The sequence below is a fragment of the Plecotus auritus genome (genome assembly GCF_963455305.1).
Source record: "Plecotus auritus genome assembly, chromosome: X".
NCBI lineage: Eukaryota > Metazoa > Chordata > Mammalia > Chiroptera > Vespertilionidae > Plecotus > Plecotus auritus.
The window spans coordinates 99,324,516-99,351,102 of record NC_137784.1 but is presented as its reverse complement, the minus strand read 5'-3'; the positions used below and the strand labels follow the sequence as shown (position 1 = coordinate 99,351,102).

Here is a 26,587-nt window from a genome sequence, read left to right as displayed (position 1 = left end):
TGTGGGTGATCAGGCCTGCAGGGGAGGGCAGTTAGGGGCCACCAGGCCTGCAGGGGAGGGCAGTTGGGGGCAATCAGGCCGGCAGGGGAGGGCAGTTAGGGGCAAACAGGCCGGCAGGGGAGCAGTTAGGCGTCGATCAGGCTGGCAGGGGAGTGGTTAGGGGGTGATCAGGCTGGCAGGCAGAAGCGGTTAGGGGCAATCAGGAAGGCAGGCAGGCGAGCGGTTGGGAGCCAGCAGTCCCAGATTGTGAGAGGGATGTCCGACTGCCAGCAGTTGGTCATCCCCCGAGGGGTCCCAGATTGGAGAGGGTGCAGGCTGGGCTGAGGGACACCCCCCCCCCCAGTGCATGAATTTCATGCACTGGGCCTCTAGTGTATATATAAAAGGTTAAGTGACCAGCTGACCGGCTGGTAGGTATGATGCACACTGACTACCAGGGGGCCTACGCTCAACGCAGTAGCTGCCAAGCAACAGCAACTTTGCAGAGTGCCCTCTCGCACTCCGGGACCCCTTGGGGGATGTCAGACTGCTGGTTTTGGCCTGATCCCTGCAGGCCAGGCCGAGGGACCCCACCTGCGGGAGGGACCCCGCTCACTCCATGGACACCCTTCGAGCCCCAGTGCCAGCCACCCCAGGTGTGGCAGCCAGGGAGGGACCACAGGATATTGGCTCCAGGGCGTGTCGGGCCTGTCTCACTCAGTCCCACCCCGCTAGCCACCTTCTAATTAATTTATTTTCAATGTGCAGAAATCCGTGCACCAGGCCTGTAGTTTATTTCATAGTGTGAATCAAGTTTTGAAATACGCAGTCTTTTCCTTCTTTTAGGCATAGAATAATGCTGATCACCGATTAGTTTATACATAGGATAGGAATATTAAAATGAACATAAAATGAGCTATTTGATTTTTCTCACCCAGAAGAGGCTTTAAAATTTCAGAAAAGTCAAATCTCAGTAATTCTAAACTCTTTTTTTTCTTTGTAGGAAGTCATTAATTGCTACTGTAGAAAAACAACTTCTTGGTGAACACTTAACAGCAATTCTTCAGAAAGGTAATTGGCAATTTATAAATCAGATAGCAGCAAACAACTGAAACAAATTTAAAGATTGCACATTTAAAAGCTTGATAGCATGTGATGGCTGCACTTCTAAGGATGGATACAACCCTTTTTTCCTATTCATCACAGTAAACTTTCAAGAGGTGCCCCTTTCCTTAACTTAAGATACAGGAGCTGAGATGAGAGAGGTCCACCAACACTGGTGAAGAAACAGTGGGAACTTGGGAATTCTTGATTTAATTTGTAACACTACAATAAGGAAAGGCATTCCATTTTGCATTAAAGTGTTCTTGTTTGTAGCATATAAAACCAAGCATTTCTACCAAGCATTTGCTAAGTGATCTTAGAGTATACCCTGCATTTACTTTGATAATGCCAGTGATAGGTAAAAGGTCTTACTTTTCTCTTCAACCATCTTTTCTTTTGTATAAAATGGATATATTTTAGAACTTGAACATAGTTTCACTGTTACTTCATTCTGAAAATCAAATACATTAGAACCTCATTTAAACTTGGCCTATTAATGTATGGTTCTTGATATACTACAGGCCATATCCAATACTCTGAAATATAGCTATGTTCACTAATGCCAGGTATAGTATGGCTACTAGAGATACGAGATTTTTATAATGTGCATTTATGCAAATTCGTTTTTATAAATTGGTTTATACATTTGAATCTACCATGCTAAATGGTACAAGCTGTTACACAATTATTTTTATATAGGTTAAAGTTTCCTATATTTAGTTTTCACTTGGAAAGGTGATTTTTTTATTTGGGTTTAATTTAAAGCAAATCTCTATATAAAATCCACAGACTAGTCATAGTTCAGGCCAGTATTGCAATAATAATTTAACTTAATTTTCATTAAAATATCTGTCATTTTTGTTTACTTTTTAAATACCAAAATGTTTCAAATTTCAGGTTTAAATAACCTTCTTGATGAAAACCGAATTCAAGATTTATCTCTTCTGTATCAGCTCTTTAGTAGAGTTCGAGGGGGAGTTCAGGTTCTCTTGCAACAGTGGATTGAATACATTAAGGTACTAACAATTAACTTGTGATTTTTTTTCTCCATCATGGTTTAATCTGTACACGTAGAGTGCATATCAGCAAGTATTTCTTACTTGTACTTGTTAGATCCAGTATTTAAAAAAAAAATGTTAGCCCTAGCCAGTTCTGCTAAGTGGCTAGAGCATCGGCCTGCAGACCAAAAGGTCCCGGGTTTGATTCCAGTCAAGGGCACATACCTTTGTTGCAGGCTCCTCCCCAGCCTGGGCCCTGGTTGGGGCATGTGCAGGAGGCAACCAATCATTGTGCTTCTCTCACATCAATATTTCTGTCTTTCCCTCTTTCTTCCACTCTCTAAAAATCAATGGAAAAATAGCCTTGGGTGAGAATTTAAATAAAATAAATAAAATAAAATTTTAATCCTTAGAGGACATACTTAGAGAGAAGAAGGGAGGGGGGGGGAGAGGAGAGAGAGAGAGAGAGAGAGAGAGAGAGAGAGAGAGAGAGAGAGAGAGAGAGAGAGAGAGAGAGAAAGAGAGAAAGAGAAAGAAACATTGATGTGAGAAAGAAACATCGATTGGTTGCCCTGACTGGGGATCAAACCCAGTATGTGCCCTTACTGGGAATCAAACTGGCAATCTTTCAGTGCACAGGACGACACTCAACCAATTGATCCACTCTGGTTGGGCTCAATATTTTTAAGTAATGGGCATTTTGAGAGCAGTCAACCTGAGAATGATAGCTGTGTGGTAAATCAGCAATGAAACATTTACCTTCTTGATATTATCTGTAATTTCTAGCTACAATGCTTATATAACAGGGAATATGGAAAGAGGACTTTTATTGGATCCAAAATTTCCTTTCCTTTCTTAAGTCTTTCCTTTCTTAAATCCGAAGGCAGATTGCCATTTTTATAAAACTTAAAGTTGACTTCTTTATATATATATATATATATATATATATATATATATATATATATATATATATTATTGATTTTTTTACACAGAGGAAGGGAGAGGGATATATAGAGAGAAACATCGATCAGCTGCCTCCTGCACACTCCCTGCGGGGTATGAGCCCGCAACCAAGGTACATGCCCTTGACCTGAATCGAACCTGGGACCCTTGAGTCCACAGGCCGATCGATGCTCTATCCACTGAGCCAAACCAGCCAGGGCTAAAGTTGACTTCTTTTTAAAAAAAATATATTTTATTGATTTTTTACAGAGAGGAAGGGAGAGGGAGAGAGAGAAACATCGATGAGAGAGAAACATCTATCAGCTGCTTCTTGCACACCCCTTACTGGGGATGTGCCCACAACCAAGGTACATGCCCTTGACTGGAATCGAACCTGGGACCCTTTAGTCCGCAGGCCGATGCTCTATCCACTGAGCCAAACCAGTTAGGGAAAAATTGACTTCTTTAAAAGTAGGAAAAAGAGCCTCGAGACTTAAAATCATGTCCCATTGTGATATTGTATACCCAGTGCTCATTCGTTATTTTGTGGTACAGAGGAATGGTATCAGTCTAGAATCTAAACTCTTTAGATGTTTTATCACTTTATTTTTTCCTGACTTCAAAAACAGCTTTATTTTACTTGTTGAGATTTAAAAATATGTATACCTACTTAAAATATGATTTGGGGATTGTTTTCATTGTGGATAATTCAATTTTAGTAAAAAGTGGTAATTTTGTTTTTAGGCATTTGGCAGCACAATTGTAATTAATCCTGAAAAAGATAAAACCATGGTTCAAGAATTGCTGGATTTTAAAGATAAGGTTGACCATATTATTGATATCTGTTTTCTGAAGAATGAAAAATTTATCAACGCCATGAAAGAAGCATTTGAAACATTCATTAACAAGAGACCAAACAAACCTGCCGAACTTATAGGTACTTTTCCAGTCTCTTTTTCCACTTATTAAATGTTTTTCTTTTATTCATAAAATTTCAGTTAATCTGAAATTTTGACAGGATGGCAATATATCAATACCATTTATTTGATGTTGCTTAGCTGGTAGTTTCTAAGAAACCGAATATAAGGAATATTAGTTCTTGAAACTAAAGAAAGACTCAAAGCCAACCTGTCAAACATAATGTTCTTTCATTGTAAGACAGTACATTTGATCTATTTATTTTTGTTTATAATAAGCTCGAGATCTGTTTTATAAGCCCACAGCAGTTTAGAGGACCAGTGTGCTATGTTTAGAGGCTCATAGTTAGGGGTACAAGAAAGTATAGCAGAAATTAAAATTGCCAGTGAGAAAAGGAAATGCCCAGGACAAAAACCAAATAATCTGGGCCCACTTCGTGTACGGGTGTGATTTACTGTAGTGTTTCTCAGGTTTTCACACCTCAGTACCCCTTAATGTCAGAAGAAGATGTACTCTGAGAAGGTCTAGGGTCTTCTGCGAAAAGGATAAAATTTCATTGGTGTACTACTTTTACTTAAATTTTTTGCAAATTTTGCCTTCAACTCTGTAATTCATATGGTTTGTTTTAATAGAAAAGTAGTGTTTAAGATTGCTTACCATCATTGTAAAATGGACACTTTAGTGGAAAGTACATTAGGTCTGGAGCCAGAAGACTTGGATTTGAGTTAAGACTGTAATATTAGCTAACTCTGTGACATTGTTTAAAGAAATGCATGTATACCTCTGAAGCACTGAAAAACTCATTATATCATACTTCTGTTTGGGTATATGTAATGCCCAGTATGATAAGGATATCTGTGATTACTAAACAACAAACTTTCCCCCCATTTTAGCTAAGTATGTAGATTCAAAGCTTCGTGCTGGCAACAAAGAAGCTACAGATGAGGAACTTGAAAAAATGTTGGATAAAATTATGATCATATTTAGATTTATCTATGGTAAGTTTATTTTAATTTTAATATTTTTCTTTTAAAACACTCAACAGAGAAATTAGCAAGTATAATCAACCTGGAAGGAGTATTATTTGGGAGTTAATGTAAAATTCTATTTGGGATATTTAAAATTTGATTACATTCCTTGCATTTTAATTCATTGGGATGCTTGAGGAATATTATTTAATTGCCCTGTGTTTTGACTTTTCCATTATTAGTAGCCTTGATTTTTGTTACTTGTTGTAATCTCTAGAGTATTGATGCTAAAGCTACTAGTTGACTAAAGCTTTTCTTTTTTTAAATTTATTTTTTAATTTTTTTTCTTAATCTTTACCCAAGCATAGTTCTCCATTGATTTTTAGAGAGAGTGGAAGGGACGGGAAGAGACAGAGAGAGAAAAACATCAATGTGAGAGAGACATATCAATTGGTTGCCTCTCACACACACACTGACCAGGGCCAGGGGACCAAGCCTGCAGCCTAGGTACATGCCCTTGATCAGAATTGAACCCGGGACCCTTTATTTTTTTATTTTTTTTTTAAATATATTTTATTGATATTTTACAGAGAGGAAGGGAGAGGGATAGAGAGCTAGAAACATCGATGAGAGAGAAACATCGATCAGCTGCCTCCTGCACACCTCCCACTGGGGATGTGCCCGCAACCAAGGTACATGCCCTTGACCAGAATCGAACCCGGGACCCTTCAGTCCGCAGGCCGACGCTCTATCCACTGAGCCAAACCGGTTTCGGCGAACCCGGGACCCTTTAGTCTGCAGGCTGGCACTCTATCCACTGAGCCAAACCAGCTAGGGTGACTAAAGCTTTTCTAAAGAAAAGTTAATGCAGTCTTAATTCTTTGTAGCAAGGAACTTTTTTTTTGTTGTTAATTTTCCCTCACCCTAGGGTATTTTTTCCCATTGATTTTATAGAGTAGGAGAAGGGGAGGGAGGGAGGGAGAGAGAGAGAGACAGACAGACAGACATTGATTGGTTGCCTCCTGCACATGCTGACCAAAACGGGGGGTTAAACCTGCAATCTAGGTACGAGCCCCGATCCCTTGACTAAGAATTGAACCTGCGACCCTTCAATGTGTGGGCCAATGCTCTAACCACTGAGAAATGCTGTCCAGGGCACAAGGAACTTTTGCAACATCTGATACAAATGTCTGCTTCTAATATTTCTTGCATTTAATGAACTTGGATAAAATGTATAACTTTAAATAACGGAGTAATGGTGTGATTTATTAAATACTTCAAAGCAATTTTGTCAGAACTTTTAATTGGAATGTTTTATTATTTAAAATAGGCAAGGATGTTTTTGAGGCCTTCTATAAGAAAGATTTAGCCAAACGCCTGTTAGTTGGGAAGAGTGCATCTGTAGATGCTGAAAAATCAATGCTCTCAAAACTTAAACATGGTATGTTTGTCATTCTTTCTGTTCATTTTCTTCTTTGATTTCTGGGAAGGGGGGATGTTAGCTTAATTTTTACTCTTTTGTCAATTATTCTGTGTTCATATGATGAAAATGTAAATTAAGTAAGCTCATGAGGTTTCCAGCCTATTTTTGCAAACATATCCAGAGCTGTTGTGATTCTTAAAAAATCAAAGATTTTTCTTGTTTTTATTATTTGTATAAAATATTTCCCATTTATTTTATTCCTAAGTAGGAGATAAGGTTACTACTATAGGATTAAAGAGTTTGATTCTCAATTAGTGGGGCATACACTTTGGGGTAGGGATTTTTTTATTCTTATGAATAATTACAAATCATAGTTCATGCTGTTACTTTGTTTTACATTCATGTTTTAATTTTAAAATCCTTGTTTTTAACCACTTTGAAATATTATAAATGTATAAACATCTTTAATAGAATGTGGAGCTGCTTTCACCAGCAAACTTGAAGGAATGTTTAAAGACATGGAACTTTCTAAAGACATCATGATTCAGTTCAAACAGGTAAAAGTGAGTTAAACTCTTCCTTCATCCCTTGAACTTAAATATATTTAATTATCTCCTTGCTGTGGTTTGTACTGAAAAGGATAAATAGAAACATATTTTTGTAAATATTTCATAGCAACTTAAGTGAAATGTAAGTATATTTGATCTACTTTAATATTCTCAATGTATACCCATGATAACACAAAAATAGAAATAAAGTGTATTGAGCTGAAGTCAGAACAAGAAAAGCTGTAGCTAGATAGAACAGGACTTTCTCTAGCATCTAATCACTGTTGATGATTCACATGTTGAAAGCTGGCAATGGAGAGGGAGGAGATGTGACAGAGTGGTTGTGTAAAGCCTTTGGGAACATTGGCAATGAGAAGCTAGATCCACAGTTTTGCAGATGTTGTGAAAGGTGGTTTTGAAATATTTAAAAACATAGGAATAGTGATAGCAAATGAGATTTTCCTCTCTCAGGGTTTTAATAATGACTTCTTTACCACTATATTGCTACAGTGGGAAATGAGAGTTGAAGACTCAAAAGAAAGATCAGGATCAGTAGGATCATGGGTCCTATGGTAGCTACAGAATAGGGTTTATCTGCTTTGCCCTTTCCCCTTTTTCTTCCTTCCCCACTTCAGGTCACCCCCTGCAAACAGGCAGTGGAGCAAGTGAAAAACCGGAGACTTGGGCTGGCTGGTGGGGTGAGGAATGGGGGTTGCTGCAAGGTGTTCCAAACCACATAGGGGTCTCCAAAGGTGGGGACTACAGGTGGTATGGGGAAAACAATGGAGAAGAGATCCTATAACAGTCCAGCTATATGTGAGAGACCGCTTAAGTTGATAATGCCTCTAACAAGGTCATGTGACCTTGTGCCATTGTAACAAAATGTTAACCAGTGCACTTTTGTAGTGCATTTAATATAGGCTTCATTTGTAGTCCTTTAATAGTTGCCTTTTATTTTAGAGATGGTCAGTATTTGCATGTAATTTTATAATGGGGAACTTCTTGAATGGGTCATTATTATGAAATGAAATGTTTGCATTTTTAATTTTAAAATCTCAGTGTGTGTGTGTTTGATCTTATTGTAGTATATGCAGAACCAGAATGTACCTGGGAATATTGAATTAACTGTGAATATCCTGACAATGGGTTATTGGCCAACATATGTGCCTATGGAAGTCCATTTACCACCAGAGGTAAGAGTTGCTGTTTAGGACTTGAGTTATAAGCATAGAAATACATGACACTTCTATTTTGTTTGTCATTGAAAAATACTTTTAATAAAAGTTTGTGTCAGTAAGCTCACCAATACAAAATGCCAGCTATTTTAATATTTTACTCTTCTATTTATATTACTTTTGCATTAATATCATTAGAGCATAAAGATGCCAAGTTTCTGGGTTCAGGGCTGATTTCCCTGGCTCTTCTTTCATTTCCCAAGATAGTACTCACCTCTGCTCAGCGCTCAAAAAGTCTTACTCATGTGTCACCTGGGGATTGGATGGCTGAGTGATGAGTGCTTGAGTAAATCCATCCTAACTTCTTGGGGAAATGTTGAACTTAGGACTGAAGCTTAGAAAAGGGGTTAAGACTAGAGAGAGAGAGAACAGAAAATCCTCCAGGGAGTAGATCTCTCTCATTAGGAGGGAGAATGTAGAAACAGGAAGAAGACGGCTGAGGCAGAACTTTGGAAAGTGCTGTCATTTGGAAGGTGGTTGGAAGAGGAACCTTTGAAGAAAACCAATGAAGAAGCAATAGTGAGAGAAAGGATCTAGCATGGTGCAGAGGCACAAAAGGCATTGGAGGTAAATGTTTCAAAAGAGGGAATGATTAAAGCAAGAGTGTGAAGACTGATAAATGCCATTAGATTTGGTAATTGGGGAATCATTGCCTTATATCAATGATCAGTGGACCTATTGGATAGTCTTAAAAACATCCAGAAATTAGTATACATGAGGTAAATATAAAGAGTGGTGAATGTATAATATTGGAAACAGCTTAAATAAAGCTTTATTTTATTTACTGTAGATGGTAAAACTTCAGGAGATTTTTAAGACATTTTACCTAGGCAAACATAGTGGCAGGAAACTTCAATGGCAGTCGACCCTAGGACACTGTGTGTTAAAGGCAGAATTTAAAGAGGTAAGTGGATGTTCTCCAAACTTAATTTTCACGTTCATCTTTGATATTGAAGTCATCCCTCCTAACTTGTTTATAACTGTATCCTTAATGCCTATATGACAGTGATAGCTTATCACAGCTTTCTGTATATTATAAGAATTTGGTCCTTTCCACAGTTGATTTGACCCTGCTGCAAAACCAAGAACAGTAACCCTTTCGCCCACTCTTTCCCCACCCGTGGATGTACTAGTAGAATCCACTGCCACTTCTTGACAGAAAACTTATTTTCTTGTTGCTTGGGGGCTAGAGAATAGAGTTCCTGCAGCTTTTCATGACTTACCTGAATCAAAAAAGTAAAAAATGCATTTGAAATAGTGATTTCTTGCTGCTCATGATAAATATCTGTAATGACAAATAAGAAGACTAAGTTATTAGTTTTCATTACTTTGTTTTCAGTTTTAATTATAAGGCTTTAAAAAAGACTTTAGAAAGGTCACCTAATACTTCCTCCTGTTTTAGGTAGGACCACACCTAAGCCCAATACTGAACATACTGGGTTTTCTGGATACTGTTAATCCATGTTTCTAAGTCCAATAATTGAAAAAAAAAAATGGTTTCCCTGTAAGAGAGTAGTTATTTGATTAATGTTTCATGTGTTTTTTAAAAAATGATGCCAAACACTGCTGTTTCTCCAACAGGGTAAAAAAGAACTCCAAGTCTCTCTTTTTCAAACACTGGTGCTGCTGATGTTTAATGAGGGAGAGGAGTTCAGTTTAGAAGAGATCAAGCAGGCTACTGGAATAGGTTTGTGTTGAATCAGTTGATTAGCAAGCATTATTCAGTGTCCACTCGGTGCACTCGGCTAGGTTAAGAGCTCGGGGGGATATAAAGGAATAATCCCTCTCTTTGGCACTCATAATGTAACCACTGGGAAAGGGAGAAATGACACTTGAAATAATTTCAAGTACCAATCTGTGGTGCTGACTCGCAGTGTGAGGAATTTGGCAAAGCAAGAGATCACTGTGGAGTGGTACATTTGGGAAAGCCTTTATGAAGGGGATGGGACTTGAGCTGGACCTTCAAGCTTTAGTTAGGGAGAAAGCATATGCTGCAAGTGGAAATATTGTGAGAAAAGACTTGGAGGTAGCAACGAGCACAGTGTGAGCAGGCGTCATGAAGAGTTTGCAGCACAGAATAGGGAGATTAAAAAGGGTAAGATGGGTAGAGACAAATCTAGGAAATGAAACATATTGTAGGCTCTCAAGTGTGTGACATAATGGAAGTGACTTATATAGGGCAGCTTGGAAGATGAAGCGGTTCCAGTCCAGTAACTAGTGGGGTAATTCTGTCATAAAATGATAGGGGCTTAGACTAGAATGAGGCCAGTGAGAATAGAGAAGAGGCATCTCTAAGGAAGCAACAACTTACTAGATAAGTGGAAGATGAAGGGGAAGAAAGATAATTGCTGGGTTTCTCACCCGAATAGGTTGGTAGATTCATGACTAACAGTTGGAAAGAAGACCCAGTTTTATGGGGAAGATGATGAATAAAATTTTGAACATACTGGAGTAGATGATAGTAAAAACAGCCAGGTGGAGTGTCCTTTAAATGTGGGACTGGAGAGAAGTGAGATAACATTTCAGAAGGTTTGGTAGTTAATTCACATGGAATGGTAATTGAAGTCTTTAGAGGATGACCAGGAAAAAAAGCCATTAGATGAAATACAGAGGGAGTCATTGGTGACCGTGGGGTAAAAAGGAAACAATATTAATAGAGGGATGGGGTGGAAGCTAGATTGAGGTTGAATGTAGCTATTCTTGTTGATGAGCTATAATAAATGACTAAGCCGCTATTTCTTTTTCAGAGGATGGCGAGTTAAGGAGAACACTGCAGTCTTTGGCCTGTGGCAAAGCTAGAGTTCTGGCAAAAAATCCGAAGGGCAAAGATATCGAAGATGGTGACAAGTTCATTTGTAATGATGATTTCAAACACAAACTTTTCAGGATAAAGATCAACCAAATCCAAATGAAAGAAACGGTATTTCTTTTACATTCTCCTCATCCTAATGCACTAGAACTATATGTGTTCATGATAAAAATTGATAAGATTGTTTTTTTATTTTTTAAATATATTTTATGATTTTTTAGAGAGGAAGGGAGAGGGAGAGAGAAGAGAGTTAGAAACATCTCTCAGAGAGAAACATCAATCAGCTGCCTCCTGCACACCCCCTACTGGGGATGTGCCTGCAACCAAGGTACATTCCCTTGACTGAAATCGAACCTGGGACCCTTGAGTCCACAGGCTGACGCTCTATCCACTGAGCCAAACCGGTTAGGGCTATAAAGAAGATTTTATAGCTATAATACTACCAGTGGTGTTAATATTTTCTATGGCTATCTCTAGCTCAGTGTATTTCAGTATTTGATTTTGTGGGTTTTTTTTGCAAGGGAGGTACATACAGTTAGACTTGATACTGAACATAGTTTTATATCCTGCTTTTTGTGTTTAATATTAAATCTTTAGACTTCTTCCATGCTATTAAATAAATATCTTGATAAAATGGCAGATGGCCATACAAATTCTTTTACAGGGCTAAAAAATTTTTAGTATTTGTAAGTAAAACTGTAAGAAACCTCTTTGTACCTAAATCTTAATCTCTCTGAGCCTCCCCTTATGATAAATTCATGGAAGTAGATCTGTTGGGTCAATGAGTATGAACATTTGAAGAGTCTTAATACATTATGTCATATTGTGTTCCAGAAAGGCTGTACCAATTTACACTCTTGTATAGCAGCATGACTGCCTGACTTAACAGTGCCCTCACCAGCACTAAAGATTGTATTTTCTTTTTTAAATTTTTGCCAACTTGCTTGATGAAAAATCTGAATGATTTGGTATTTCTTTGATTAACAGTGAATATTTTGTTGGTTTTTGCCTTTTGAATTTGTATGACTTTCATTAAGGAACTATAGCATTAATTGAAACCAGAAAAAGTTTTAATGTGGGACAGAGGTCAATATCTCAGACAAGCTCCTGTTTTGTTCACATTCGCATCAAAGATGTGATATTCCCTTAGAAGATGACTGTGTCCTTTTTAAACATTTATGCTGTGTCAGAAAGAAACTGCTGGCAAAAAGCCCAAACTATTCTTTTTAAAAAAATATATTTTATTGATTTTTTACAGAGAAGAAGGGAGAGGGATAGAGAGTTAGAAACATCGATGAGGGAGAAACATCAATCAGCTGCCTCCTGCACACCTCCTACTGGGGATGTGCCTGCAACCAAGGTACATGCCCCTGACCGGAATCGAACCTGGGACCTTTCAGTCCGCAGGCCAACGCTCTATCCACTGAGCCAAACCGGTTAGGGCCCAAACTATTCTTTTGATGTAAGTGCTAAAAAATTTTATTTTTCAGGGAGAGAGATATAGAAACATCAATGATGAGAGAGAATCATTGATTGACTGTCCCCTGCACGCCCTATACTGGGGATTGAGCCTGCAACCCAGGCATGTGCCATGACCAGGAATCGAACCAGGACCTCCTGGTTCATAGGTTGACGCTCAACCACTGAGCTACACCAGCAGGGCACAAAAATTATTTTTAAAAAGTTTGACTCTGTTAGCTTAGCTAGTTAGTACGATATTTTGAGTCAGAGGTCAGAGTCAATCATTTTTACAGAGAAGCATACAGAAATCTACTTAACCCCTTGTGACACATTTAGAAGATTTCAAGGACAGAATAAAAGAAAATAACCAAGTTCTATATCATCTGGTGTCTACTTCTAGAAAAACAACTCAAAGATTGTATTTTTTATTAACTAATATTTATATTACTTCATAGGTACAGGGCAATATAATTAGGACAGAAAGAAGTTATATTTTTTTCCTGTCATTTTCTGTATTTATAAAGGTCCTTTAGATAATTCAACATATTTAGCGCATTAACAGTGTGTCATGTTCCTAAAATGTAAAATTAGTGTAAATAATCAAGTTTAACTTCAGATACAATTCCTAAGTGAAACTTTTTTTGTTAGGTTGAGGAACAAGCAAGCACTACAGAAAGAGTATTTCAAGACAGACAGTATCAAATTGATGCTGCAATTGTTCGAATTATGAAGATGAGGAAGACACTTAGCCACAACCTCCTGGTTTCAGAAGTGTACAACCAGTTGAAATTTCCAGTAAAGGTAGGTACTTCTGTGTTTTTATATTGAGCTTGTCCTATATAATAAAAGCCTAATATGCAAATAGACTGAATGGCAGAACAGTCGGTGGGGGGCGGGACCAGCAAACGGGCGGTGTCAGGCCAGCCGAGGCGGGTGCCAACAGGCAGAGGGAGGGGACAGCGATTGGGGGGCAGTGGCGACCGGTGGCGGTGGCAGCAGGGCGATGGGGGTGCGGGGCCGGAGCTGCCACCTGCTGGTCAGTGTGCTCCCACAGGGGGAGCACTGCTTAGCCACAAGCCGGGCTAACAGCTGGCGAGCGCAGCAGCATTGGTGGGAGCCTCTCCCGCCTCCGTCACAGCGCTAAGGATGTCCGACTACGGGCATAAGCCATCAATCGGACATGCCCCGGGGGCTTCCGGGCTGGGCTGAAGGCTCCTCCCTCCCTACCCCCAAGTACACAAATTTTCGTACACTGAGCCTCTAGTTATATATAAAAGAATACATATTTTCAAACATGAATCTTACAAACATAGATTAAAGCCTCAACATGATTTGGAGGGGGGCAAGTTTTTTAAAAAATATTTTAAAACTGATTTTAGGGTGGAAGTGGGGAGAGAGAGAGAGACACATACATTGATGTGAGAAACAGCAATTAGCTGTCTCCTGCACGCCCCCTACCAGGGACTAAAACAACAACCTGAGTATGTGCCCTGACCAGGAATTGAACCATTGACCTTTTGGTGCACAGGATAATATTCAGCCAATTGAGCCATACTGGCTAGGGTGAAGGACAGACGTTTTAATTTCTCATGTTCATATATATGATTTCAAAAAATCTTTGTTGTCATATGGGGGCAGCTGTGACAAAAGAGGGAAAATATTTTATAAAAGCTCTTATACCTGGAAGTTGAGCTGCTAAATGAGTCTTTGAAATTTTCAAGTTCATTTTCTCTACTTCTTTTGAGCTTCTTTGTTACTTTTATTTTTTTTCTCCTTGAAATACCTTGTTATAGCATCCTATCTAATAAAGAGGGAATATGCTAATTAACCCTCACACTGTCACAAAGATGGCAGTGCCCACAGCCAATAAGGTGGGAATATGCTATAATTGACTGCCCCGCCCTCAGCGATGGCGGTGCCCACAGCCACAAGGTGGCGGCACCCAGTCCCTTCAGCCCCACCGGGGCAGTAGGTGCGCTGCAAGGCTGGGCCCGCCCCCACCTCTGGAGTCCCCTAGACCCCTCATCCCCCCAGCCGCCCAGGGCCAGCCCAAGGCGCAGGCAAGCCTCGAATGGCGGCTGCCCAGCCACCCAGGGCCGCCCGAGGCTCAGGTAATCAGGGCCGGCTGAGGCTTACGCTGCTGGCAATGGCAGCAGCAGAGGTTTGATAGGGGCGTCGCCTTCCCCTGATCGCTGGGTCACTTCCCACCCTTGAGAGCTCCCGGACTGTGAGGGGGCAGGCCGGGCTGAGGGACCTCCCCCTCCAGTGAATGAATTTTCATGCACTGGGCCTCTAGTAGGGAATATAGTTAATAATATTGTAATAACTGTATGTTCCTATGTGTACTAGAATTATCAGGGGTATCACTTCATAAATTATACAATTGTCTAACCACTGTGCTGTACATCTGAAACTAATCTATATATATAAAAACCTCATATGCTAAGTGTCTGACCGATCGGTCGACCATTCAGTCGACCACTCGACCAGTCCCTATGACATGCACTGACCACCAGGGGGCAGATGCTCCAACTGGTAGGTTAGCTTGCTGCTTGGATCCAGCTGATCGGGATGGGGCGGGACGGGCTGGACACGTCCTGGAGCCCTCCCACAGTCCCTCCCCGGACAGACAGCCAGCCAACCTCCCGCGGTCCCTCCTCAGCCAGCCGGCCCCCGTTGGCCCCGATCGGGACTGGGTGAGATGGGCCCCCATTGGCCCCAATTGCCAGCCAGGCTGAGGGACCCCACCTGTGCACGAATTCATGCACTGGGCCTCTAGTATAAAATAATACTGAATGTCAACTGTAATTGAAAAAAAAATATGTGTATACTCACACACACACACACACACACATATACACATATACGTATATGTATATATATTGATAGTTTGGCATTTGACAAATCTGGTTGTTTTAAATTAAATCGTTTGTTTAGTTAGCTTATATGAGTATCCATTAGAAACTCTATATAGATAACTAGCTATCATTAAGCCATCTTTTAAAAAGTTTAGCAATAGTTCTAGCAAACTGAAATTGGGTATTAAATGGACATTCCAGTATAAATGCCCAATAATAAAGAGACTTAGACAATGTGGTGGTATACTGCACTGTTTTCCAAGTTTTATACAATTTCCAAACACTTGTGATGATAAACTCTTGGTAGAGTTTGGCTAGACCAGTGATTGGCAAACCGCAGCTCACAGGCCACATGCAGCTCACAAGCCGCAGTTTGCTGCTCCGTTAACTAATGAGTTTGCCGACCACTGGGCTAGACCCTTGGCTATTGATGTTCTCATGATCTTGGGCTTGTTTTTTCTTTAATAAAGTGGTGATAGTAATAGGACTTAATGGTAGATTATTGTGAGGCTTAAATTAGATAATATATGTAAAAAACTTAGTACTGGGCCTGGGACATAGTAAGTGCTCATTAGCTATTAATGCTAATAAGGTAGGCTTTCTGTCTTCTCCATACCTAATACTGCTGCCTCATCACCAAACTGTTACCCTCATGCTCTGCCTAACAACCATTCACTTCCAGCCAGACAGATCACTGACGCTAGAGAAGGTAAGAGGATCACTGTAATAAATATTGTACTGATAGTCTAGGTCAGGGGTGGGCAAACTTTTTGACTCGAGGGCCACAATGGGTTCTTAAACTGGACCGGAGGGCCGGAACAAAAGCATGGATGGAGTGTTTGTGTGAACTAATATAAATTCAAAGTAAACATCATTACATAAAAGGGTACGGTCTTTTTTTTTTATTTCAATAGTTTTATTCATTTCAAACATTTTAACAAGAAGAATGTAAACACTAATTATTATAATTTTTGAAACTTCAAAAAATGGAGGAATCATAGCACAATAACATACCTTATATTGAAGATGGCAAAGGCAAAATAAAATTGCCTAACAAAGGAAAGGTACAAAAGCCTTTCAAATTAAACTTAAATATAATAAAATAATTTAAAACTAAAACAAATAGAAAAGAACAAAATGTGTAAACAGTAAATTAAACATTTTCTTTAGTGCAACTTCCAAATTATGCCCAGGACGTAGATGTAGATGGCAATGTAGACTGGGTTGAAAGGTTTTTGGTCTTTAAAACATCAACTTCAGTGGGAACAGTGTTGTTGGTCTCCTTTTTTAGCTAATGCATCAAAGTCTGGAGTTAGTTTTGTTGTGGCTATTCTCAGGATAGATCTGAGGTGTTCGTCAGTTAAGCTGGATCTGTGAGGGGCTTTGTTGATGTTCATGATGCTAAATGTCTGCTCACAAACATAGGTTGACCCAAACAGCACCAGTATCTTCTGTGCCATCCTCCAGATGTTTGGAAAAGTGGCTTCATTAAGTGAAGCATAAAATTCCCTTAGTTCAAGAGAGCTGAATTTCTCCTTTAGGACAAAGTCAGACTGAAGATCGATGAGTTCCAGTTGCACCTCTTCTGGTGCTGTTTCAGGGTTTTGTGACAAAGGACAGGCCACCAGTTGAAGTGACTGGTCAATTTTTTCAACATCAGAAAACCGACGACAGAATTCTGCATGCAGGTCATCCAGTGATTTGCTGTATTTCTTCACGTTTTGGATGGTCTCCTTCTGTGTGGCTAGTGTGGCAAAATGAGTGAAGACTTTGAAATTTGTCTGGAAAAGAAAATCAGCTTCGATTTAAAGGCTTTCACATTAGTGTACATGTCATGTACATACTGATCTTTTCCCTGTAGCTTCACATTTAGCTCATTCAAATGTGAAAATATATCTACAGCAAATGCAAAGTCACACAGCCAATTCTTGTCACTCAGCTCAGTAAATTCGTCAGACTTCCTCTTTAATTTAAAAAATGCACCAATCTCTTCTTGGAGCTCCCACACTCGTTCGAAAACTTTGCCCAAACTCAACCAGCGGACACGAGAGTGGTAAAGTAAGTCGTGGTGATCCGCATCAGTTTCCTCCAGAAACTTAATAAACTGACGGTGCTGAAGTCCCTTTGCTCGAATGAAATTAACAAGCTTTACGACTGGATTAACAACATGATTAAGTTGTAATATAGACTTGCACAATGATTCCTGGTGAATAATACAGTGAAGAAAAATAACATCTTGGTTAGGGTTCTTCTCTTTCACTTTATCCTGAATTCTTTTTAGCAGTCCAACATTTTTTCCAGTTAAATTTGGAGATCCATCTGTCGTGACATTAGCAAGTTTACTCCATGGTAGCTTCATTTTCTCGATGACAGTAGACACCCGGTCATACAAGTCCTCTCCCCGTGTTTTTCCTTTCAGTGGCTCCATGGCTAAAAACTCCTCCGTAATTTCAAAATTGTCACTAATCCCTCGGATAAAAATTAAGAGCTGAGCAGTGTCCTTTACGTCATTACTTTCATCCAATGCTAGTGAATAAAACTTAAAGAACTCTGCCTTACTATTTAACTTGCTGGCCAAGTCTTCATCAATCAGTTCCACTCGACGAGTCACTGTCCTGCGCGATAAGCTGAGTTTTTCAAACTTGCCTTTGCTCTCTGGACACAAGAGACCTGCTGTCTCTATCATACATTCTTTCAAAAACTCGCCTTCAGAGAGAGGTTTGCTAGCTTTTGCTAATTTGAATGATAGCATAAAACTTGCTTTGGTAGTTGTCTCTTGAATTGCAGTTTGTCTGTGAAAGACATTTTGCTGAGCCTGTAATTTAGCCATCAACCTCTGTGCAGTAGCCTCCCGTTCTTGAGGTGACTGCTTGCTAGCATAGTTGCCATGCTTTGTGGCAAAGTGATGGCTGAGATTGTACTCTTTGAAGACTGCAAGTGTTTCCTGGCATATCAGACATACTGGCATTGATCGGACTTTGGTGAAAAAATATTTTGTCGTCCACTCCCTCTTAAACACTCAGCATTCACTGTCCACTTTCCTTTTCTTTGGTCCATTCATGTTTAACATTGGGCTAAAACCAACAGTACCGTTCTCTTATTAAATTCTTTACTAAAATAAGACAGTAAAGTATAAAAACAAGTGATTAAATTTGCTCTACTATAACATTTTTGGTCTTCTAAAAAATATATATATAACAAAATCATCTGAAAAAGTTCAGACATGGGACAGAGGCACACCCTGACCATAGAGAACAACCCCTTTCCTCCATAGGAAACCTGTGTATCTTTCACACAGGCCCTTTGTTTATGGTAACACACATAGCTGCACATTGCTGTGTCTTCCAGACACACTTGTATGGGAGGTGCTAGGGCAGTGCAAAACATGGGTAACCAGTAGTTACCACTAGCACTTCCGTTACTGGCAAAAAACAGCCGCAGTGCACATAGTGTGAAAGATCCCATTATCAATGTCAGATTGCATCCACTGGACTCTATAAAAACAACCAAGTGCCACTTTTAAATGCCCATTGCAACAGTTTTTCTTATTAAAAGCTGGAAATCGCAGGATATTTATATATATACCCCTACTGTGACAGCCTGGCAGAGCATTACAAAGGAGAAAACCCAGTATCTGGTGATGTCCATAAGTACAAGACTTCAGGCTGTCATTACCAGGAAAGGGTTTCATCCAAGTATTAGATATGAACATTTGATTTTCAGTTTTTCATTTGTCCAGTTACTTCTGAAACCCTGAAATTAAGCGATTTTGTAATAAAATCTTTAGTTCATCACATTTCTATACAATCTTTTTGTTCAACCCACTGAATTAGGGTTCGTTCACACTAGCCGTGCTGCCGTTGCAGTGTGGTGCAGTGCTGCAATGCAGTGCAGCTAGGGTTAATGCAGGGTACACAGGTTTCCATCATGTTTGCATTGATGCTAATGTGCAGTGGTGCATGTTAACACAAATGCCCTGTAGCACGCATTTTTACAGGCGCAAGGGGGAGAAGCAAACGCAGCGCAAAATGCATTTGTTTTGCCGCTAACACATGCGGTTAGTGGCTACGGTAGCGTTACTGATACCGCATCCGTATCAGCAAAAAAATGCAGCCGCAGCATGGCTAGTGTGACATGTCCTCTGTGTGTCTTTTTCCCTGCTGTGCGCGTCCGCAGTGGGAAAAAAAAAACTGCAGTGGATACAAGCCCTAAAAGCTGAAAGTCTTTGTTGTTTTATTAACAAGTCATTGTGATGTACAGAATGTGGGAACAGGAAAATATTGTGTTTGAGTAGAGCTCTTAATCTTACCTCAGAAAGACTCTGATACTGTGCTCTCCAGGGGCGTGTCTCCCTACATCACCACAATAACGTGTCTACGCATTCCCAGGGTGATGTCGGGAGACGCGTCCGCGGGCATTACAAGGAGCCTCTGGAAGATTGAGAGGTTGTTCCTTATACTGAATGGGCGGATATAATTCTGCCCACTCAGAAGAAGGAGCTGCGGCCGTGTTTCCCGACGTTGCCATGTTAACACTGCTGCTGGTGAAGGAGCGGAGGAGAGAGCAAGAGAACCCTCCGCTCTTTCGGCTCCGCGGGCCGGATAGAACAGCCGAACGGGCCGGCTGCGGCCCGCGGGCCGTAGTTTGCCCACGGCTGGTCTAGGTTCAACATAATTAAGAGAAAGCCATTTTGATTGTCAAATCTTGGAATTACTGGGTGATATTATGGCTGAAATTTTGGCTGCCCCATCAGACTACTTTCCTTCTTTAACCTTCTTGATCAAGTGGTGATTATACACAATCTGAAAACATTCTATTAGCAAGCAAGATTATATTTTTATAGGCTAGATACAAAAGCCACTGGAATTTTGTCATCCAAGAGCTAGCTAAGAATATAGCTTTGAAAGCAAACATAAGCTTTCTCAATTTTTTTAACCACAAGCAGGATTCAAATATCCAAATTATAGTAGGTAATAGTTAAATCTTACATTAAACCTGGAATACAAAGATCTGGATTATTAGATAACTAGAGGCCTGGTGCATGACATTCATGCACTGTGGGGGGTTGAGTCCCTTAGCCTGGCCTGCGCCCTCTCACAGTCCGGGACCCCTCAAGGAATGTCCGCCGAGAGCTGTGCTCACCAGCCATGAGTCCGGCTTCTGGCTGAGCGGCGCTCCCCCTATGGGAGCACACTGACCACCAGGGGGCAGCTCCTGTGTTGCGCATCTGCCCCCTGGTGGTCAGTGCACGCCATAGCGACCAGTCGTTCTGCCATTCGGTCAATTTGCATATTAGACTTTTATTATATAGGATAATTCACTTATTAAGCCATTTGTTGTATTCTTATATAGTACATTTAATTTTAATCCTCACTCGAGGATATGTTCATTGATTTTTAGAGAAGGAGAGAGAGAAAGAAACATTGATCAGTTGCCTCCCATATGCACCCCAACCAGGGATCAAATGCGCAACCTAGGTATGTGTCCTAACCAGGAATCAAACCCACAACCTTTTGGTGTACGGGATGACGCTCCAACCAACTGAGCCACCTGGCCAGGGCCAGTACTTCTTTTTTTAAAAATATTTTTTCATTGATTTCAGAGAGGAAGGGAGAGGGAGAGAAAGAAACAATGATAAGAGAATCATTGATCAGCAGCCTCCTGTATGCCCCAAATTGGGGATCGAGCCTGCAACCTGGGCCTGTGCCCTGACCTGGAACCGAAGTGTGACCCTTCTGGTTCATAGGTCAACACTCAACCACTGAGCCACACTGCCAAGCACCAGTACATTTTTTAAAAATAAAAATGCAACCTGACTTTGAGAACTATCTTTTGCTTAAATGTAAGGTTTACCTGTCTTTTCAAACTATCTTGGCAAAATTAAATAGCATTTTGTCTCCCTAAACTTACAATGTGTTTCTCATGTGAAGTTATGAGTTAGTTTTCTTGTATTTGTGCAGAGAATAGCTGGTTCTTAGAAGACCTCTTTAAAATAGAAAGTGTTGTATAGTAATATGACAAGGTGTGACAGTATGTGTATTTTTTAAAATATTCCTTAACTGGTTTATTTCCATTATACTTTATCTTTTAAAAAGTTGAGATTTTAAAAAGTAAATATTAGCCCTGGCTGGTGTTGCCAAGTTATTAGAGTGTTGGCCAGAGCACCAAAAGGTTGAGGGCACGTGTCTGGGTTGTAGGTTTGATCACCGCCCCTGTCCGGGCGTTTGGGGCTGCAACCAATTGGTGTGTCTCTCTCACATCAATGAATGTCTCTCTCTCTCTCCCCCGCTCCCTCTCTTTCTCTCCTTTCCTCCCTCCCTGTCTTCCCATCCTTCCACTCTCTATAAAAATCAATGGAAAAAATATCCTCAGGTGCCCGGCCAATGTGGCTCAGTTGTTGAGCATTGACCCATGAACCAGAAGGTCATGGTTTGATTCCTGGTCAGGACACAAGCGTGGGTTGTGGACTCGATCCCCAGTAGGGGGGTGCAGGAGGCAGCCGATCAATGATTCTCTTGTCATAGATGTTTCTCTCTCTCTCTCTCTCTCTCTCTCTCTCTCTCTCTCTCTCTCTCTCTCTCTCTGTCTCTCTCTCTGTCTCTCTCTCCCTCTCTCCCTCCCTCTCTGAAATCAATAAAAACATATTTTAAAAAGCCTCAGGTGAGGATTAACAAAGTGAAAATTTAAAAAAAATTAAGGAGATTAACAACCAAATGGTTCCTTTTTTAAATAATAATAATTATTATTATTTTAATCCTCTCCAGAGGATATTTTTCCATTGATTTTTAGAGAGAGTGGAAGAGAGAGGGAAAGACAGAGAAACATCGATGTGAGAGAAACACATCAATTGGTTGCCTCTTGCACATGCCCTGACCAGGGCCGGTGCCAAGGAGGAGCCTGCAACCAAGGTACATGCCCTTGATCAGAATTGAACTCGGAACCCTTTGGTCTGCAGGCCGAAGCTCTATTTACTGAGCCAAACAGACTAGGGCTGTTCCTTTTTTTAATGGGATGTTGGTAAATGGGCTTGAGCCAGTGACTATGAGCTTTGCACTGAAAATTTGCTTTCTCTTACAGCCTGCTGATCTTAAGAAGAGAATAGAATCCTTAATTGACCGGGACTACATGGAAAGAGATAAAGAAAACCCAAATCAGTACAACTACATTGCATAAAAGTTTGGCCTTGAAGCATTTTGTGTTTCATGCTGTAGCCAGTGGATAAACTTAACTTGTTGATCCTATATTGTTTGACTTCTTTTATACTACCGATGACCAAATGAAGCAGTGTAATGGAAATAGTTGAGTGGACATTTTCAGTGGTTAACATGCCCATTAAAAGAGTAATACTTACCTTTAAAAAGAATGTTGTTGAACTCTGCATGTTATTTAGTATGATGTACAGAAAACTCTTAAGAAAGTACTTGGTCTTCATGATTCCTCTTTGGAAATAGGGAAGAGGGCCCCATGGCTATTAAAAAAGGGGGGTTCTTATACACCGTTAATTATGAAGCAAAGGTTTATTTGCTTAAAATGTCATTTAAAGATACTTAAACTGCATGCAAACTTTATTTACTGTACAGAGTTCTGGATGTATTTATCAAATAGAAAAACCACCCTGGACTTGGTTGTTCACCTGTTTTGTGATTTCCCTTGAAAAATAAGTTGTCGCAACTAATTCCATTGTACTAAGTAATGTTCTGTTACACTCAAAGGGATGCTTTGAAAAATTTATTTGGAAACAAGTTTTCAAGTAGAGGGACAGTTGCTTATATAATCTCTTGTATATACACATCCTCAAATGTTCCATTTATGGCTGTGAGATGTGTGTATATGGCTTAGCCTTGAGTTTACTGTGCTAATTAACAGGTACTTATAAAAATAACTGAAATAGAAAATTGCTGATCATTTGTACTAGAAGAACAAAATAGAGAAAAATCCAACTTTCTTCATATTAAAAATGAATACAATATGAACATTGCAAAGGAGACCAAAACCCGCATATTTTGTAAATTTTTACACAACTAAAAATTCATCAGGTAGTTTTCAACTTTAATGTTGCTTGAACAGTTTTGTGTTTAACTTGGACCAATTGTAGATTGTTACAGGCTTTTTAGGATTTAGCATTCTTATTTTTTATTACCAAAGTTTTTTTGGGGGGAAGCACCCTAACTCTTTGTTGGTAAACAAGCCTTTACTGTCTTTTATTCTAACTTCCTAAAGCCCTAGATGTAAAGGTCCCCTCATTTTCTCCACACATTCCCTAGTTGGGAATTTCAAATTCTATTTCATGCTGATCTTGTTTCTTTCAAAATTGTTTGAAGATTTATTATAATGACCAGGCACCTACTTTTCAGGGGAATGTCCTAGGATTGTTCAGACATAGAATATAGCAAAAGTATTGTTCTTCAGATTGATCTTGTGAGTAAAAGGCTTATCTTTACCACCAGTGGTGTTTTTTTGTTTTTTTTTTCTTTTGTATTTGTTTTTTCTTGAAGCTTTGAAATTAATCGATCACAAAGGAAAAGTAGAAAATTTTGTTCTTGTTTCTAAAAATTAGAACTGTTTTTACAGTAGTTTATTTCCTTTACTATTTGGAGTCATTAGGAAGAATACCTAGGTTCTAGCCAGAGACGTGGTTTTTGTGTCTGGTATTTTTTTCTTGAGTTCTCAAAGACCTGTGAACAGTTATTTTAACAAAGTTGCCTGTGTCTCTAATTGCATCAGTGTGCACACTGTTGTGCAAAAATATGTGGTATTTTGAATGCCTTCCTAATTTTCTTTTGAACAGTCATTACCTTTATATTCTCAGCTCTTCTGGTGTTTCCTTATATGAGGTCATCTGACCAGGAAATACAACTATTTTGTTTGCCTTTTCTCCATATTGGACCATCTACATCAGTGTTCTAACTCATCCCTGATGGTCTCTGAGATATATATAGACAGGTTCCACAAGACTTGGTAGTTACTATTAAGAAATTATATAGATTGGTCCTGTTAGGAGGAGATTCTTGGTGTCACCTTTATCATCTTGACAGCTGGTCCCTTCTCTGAGGCTCTTAATTTTTGAAAACTTGATGCTGGTTCATCTGAAAAATTGGCAAGGCTATTAAAAACAAATTGAGAAGAACTGTTTAAGAAATTGAAAAGTAATTGCAAACATTGGGTTATTGTGACTTTTCAGTTCTGTATCGGTTAAATTTTTTGTGTTCTTTTTCCTGTGTATGTGGTGGTTCTATTTTTCTCCAATAAAAGTTTTATTTAAAAAAAGTTTCTAGAAAAGACCTTTAAAATTCAAATGTTGTAAAGAAAGTTATAAAACTGAAGACCCTAAAATCTTCCTAGTGATTTCTTTGACTGGATTCACATCAATTCTGTTATTTTTTAAGTTTATTTTTGTGGTGGTTTAGTGGTAATAGCATAGGAATGTGCAGAGGGAGGAGGGTATGGTAAAGGGTGAGTAAAATTCCCAGGAATCCTCAAGGTGGCTAGATACTCTTAAATATCATTTTAGAAAAATCAAATAGAAGTATAAACATCCTTTCATTCTAATCCTCAAAGTCAAATAGTTGCATAAAGTCAATATGAGAATAGTCTAGATTTACCTTAGGGGAGAATAAAAGATTAAATACTTTCGTTTTAGTTAAGGCTCTTGATCTACCTTTTCTGAGTTCTAGGCCATATACTCTCACAGTAAGATTCTACTGAAGAATGTTACCAAACCAGAAATTCAGAAGCCTTTCAAACCTAGTTCCTGAGTCTGTTGAAAGGCCTCAACACGGTGTCTCGCCATACTGGAAAGTCTTATCTTGTACATGTGTGTACAGTTCAGGAAATCAGTTTATTCTATTTAGGCATCTGCTTCTGAAGATTTTCAGAAGTTGTTTGTTTTTTTAAATCTTAGCATTCATAAGGTTTTTTTACAGTAGCTGTTTTTATTTTGTTTTGAAGATCATTCTGTTTAATGCTATGAATGACAGGTATGTTATGAACATGTTCTGTTCTCTCATCTACAGAAAATTGCCAAAACAAATTGTTCATTAAAAAGAAAAGAGCATTACTAATGGGAATTTGGATAATTATGCTTGACATGGTATCCATGCTAATATGCCATTAATATTTTTCAGTTTCCTACAAAAAAATTTGCTTTGCATTTGAGCAATGAAGAGATTTTTTCATCTTGAAACACTTGGTTCAAATTTAACACTTTGTTCGATTATTTTCCTTGCTATTAAGAAAGGCATTTCTTTTTTGAACATATAACATACTTTTATATTTAATAGTCCTTAGAATTTTTGTCTGGCATAGTAAAAAATTAAATCTAACCTTTCTTTTGTAGAACTATTTTTTTTAAAATCCTTACCCGAGGATATTTTTCCATTGATTTTTAGAGTAGAAGAGAGGGGGAAGGACAGAGAGAAACATCGATATGAGAGAAACACATCTATTGGTTGCCTCCTGCACAAGCCCTGACCAGGGTCCGGGCCAGGGAGGAGCCTGCAACCAAGGTATGTGCCCTTGACCTTCAAATCTGGGACCCTTTGGTTCACAGGCCGACACACTATCCACTGAGCCAAACTGGCTAAGGCTTGTAAAATCTTTTTGATGCAGAATATTAGAATGTGCTATAGAGACACATTAGAATTTAATAGTTTTGCAAACCATAAAGAGAACAGATTCTCCTTCACATCCTCTAATTTTTGTAAGAAACTCTTTTAAAACTTTTAAAAATAACTTATTGTAAAATACACACAATGTAAAATTCACCATTTTAACCATTTTAAAGTGTACAATTCAGTGACTAGTACATTCACCATCACCATTCTCTAGTTCCAGAATATTTTCATCATCCCAAAAGGAAACCCTTTGCTCATTAAGCATTAACTCCACAGTACCTACCCAGCCTCTAGAAAACACTAGAGGTGTCTATGGTTTGCCTAGTCTGGATATTGCATATCAATGCAATCATATAATATGTGACCTTTTGTGTCTGGTTTCTGTGGCCTACCATGATGTTTCAAGTTTCTTCCATGATGTAACATGTTTCAGTACTTCATTTTATGCTTGAATAATAATAATATGCATATACCACATTTTGTTCATTCTGTTGACGGACATTTGGGTTGTTTCCTCCTTTTGGCAATTGTGCTGTTAATGACGATTTGTATACAAATATCTGTTCAGCTCCCTGTTTTCATGTCTTTGTAGTAGTATACCTAGGAGTGGAATTGCTAGGTTATATGGCAATACTATGCTTTACTTATTGAGGAACCACCAAACTTTTCCATAGCCGCTATACCATTTTACTAGTATATTCCCAAGAGCAAAAACAAGGATTTATAATTTT

At 39.2% G+C, this 26,587-nt stretch overlaps 1 protein-coding gene across 4 annotated transcripts in view; it reads left to right on the top strand.

The window, feature by feature from the left end:
* CUL4B (cullin 4B) overlaps positions 1-25,282 on the top strand; it is a 70,224-nt gene extending 44,942 nt beyond the window's left edge. For 2 of the 4 annotated variants that reach the window (XM_080653931.1, XM_080653933.1), the window contains exons 10-21: positions 983-1,050; positions 1,981-2,099; positions 3,768-3,960; positions 4,835-4,939; positions 6,240-6,350; positions 6,804-6,889; positions 7,966-8,073; positions 8,906-9,019; positions 9,697-9,802; positions 10,863-11,035; positions 13,034-13,186; positions 22,321-24,504. In XM_080653931.1, coding sequence (XP_080510057.1) covers positions 983-1,050; positions 1,981-2,099; positions 3,768-3,960; positions 4,835-4,939; positions 6,240-6,350; positions 6,804-6,889; positions 7,966-8,073; positions 8,906-9,019; positions 9,697-9,802; positions 10,863-11,035; positions 13,034-13,186; positions 22,321-22,416 — 1,432 coding nt within the window. In that variant the 3' untranslated portion in view covers positions 22,417-24,504. Of the gene's footprint in view, positions 1-982; positions 1,051-1,980; positions 2,100-3,767; positions 3,961-4,834; positions 4,940-6,239; positions 6,351-6,803; positions 6,896-7,965; positions 8,074-8,905; positions 9,020-9,696; positions 9,803-10,862; positions 11,036-13,033; positions 13,187-22,320 lie in introns of all 4 variants that reach the window. The other 2 variants (XM_080653930.1, XM_080653932.1) reach the window with 2 other exon arrangements.
* Positions 25,283-26,587: the final 1,305 nt, after the last annotated feature.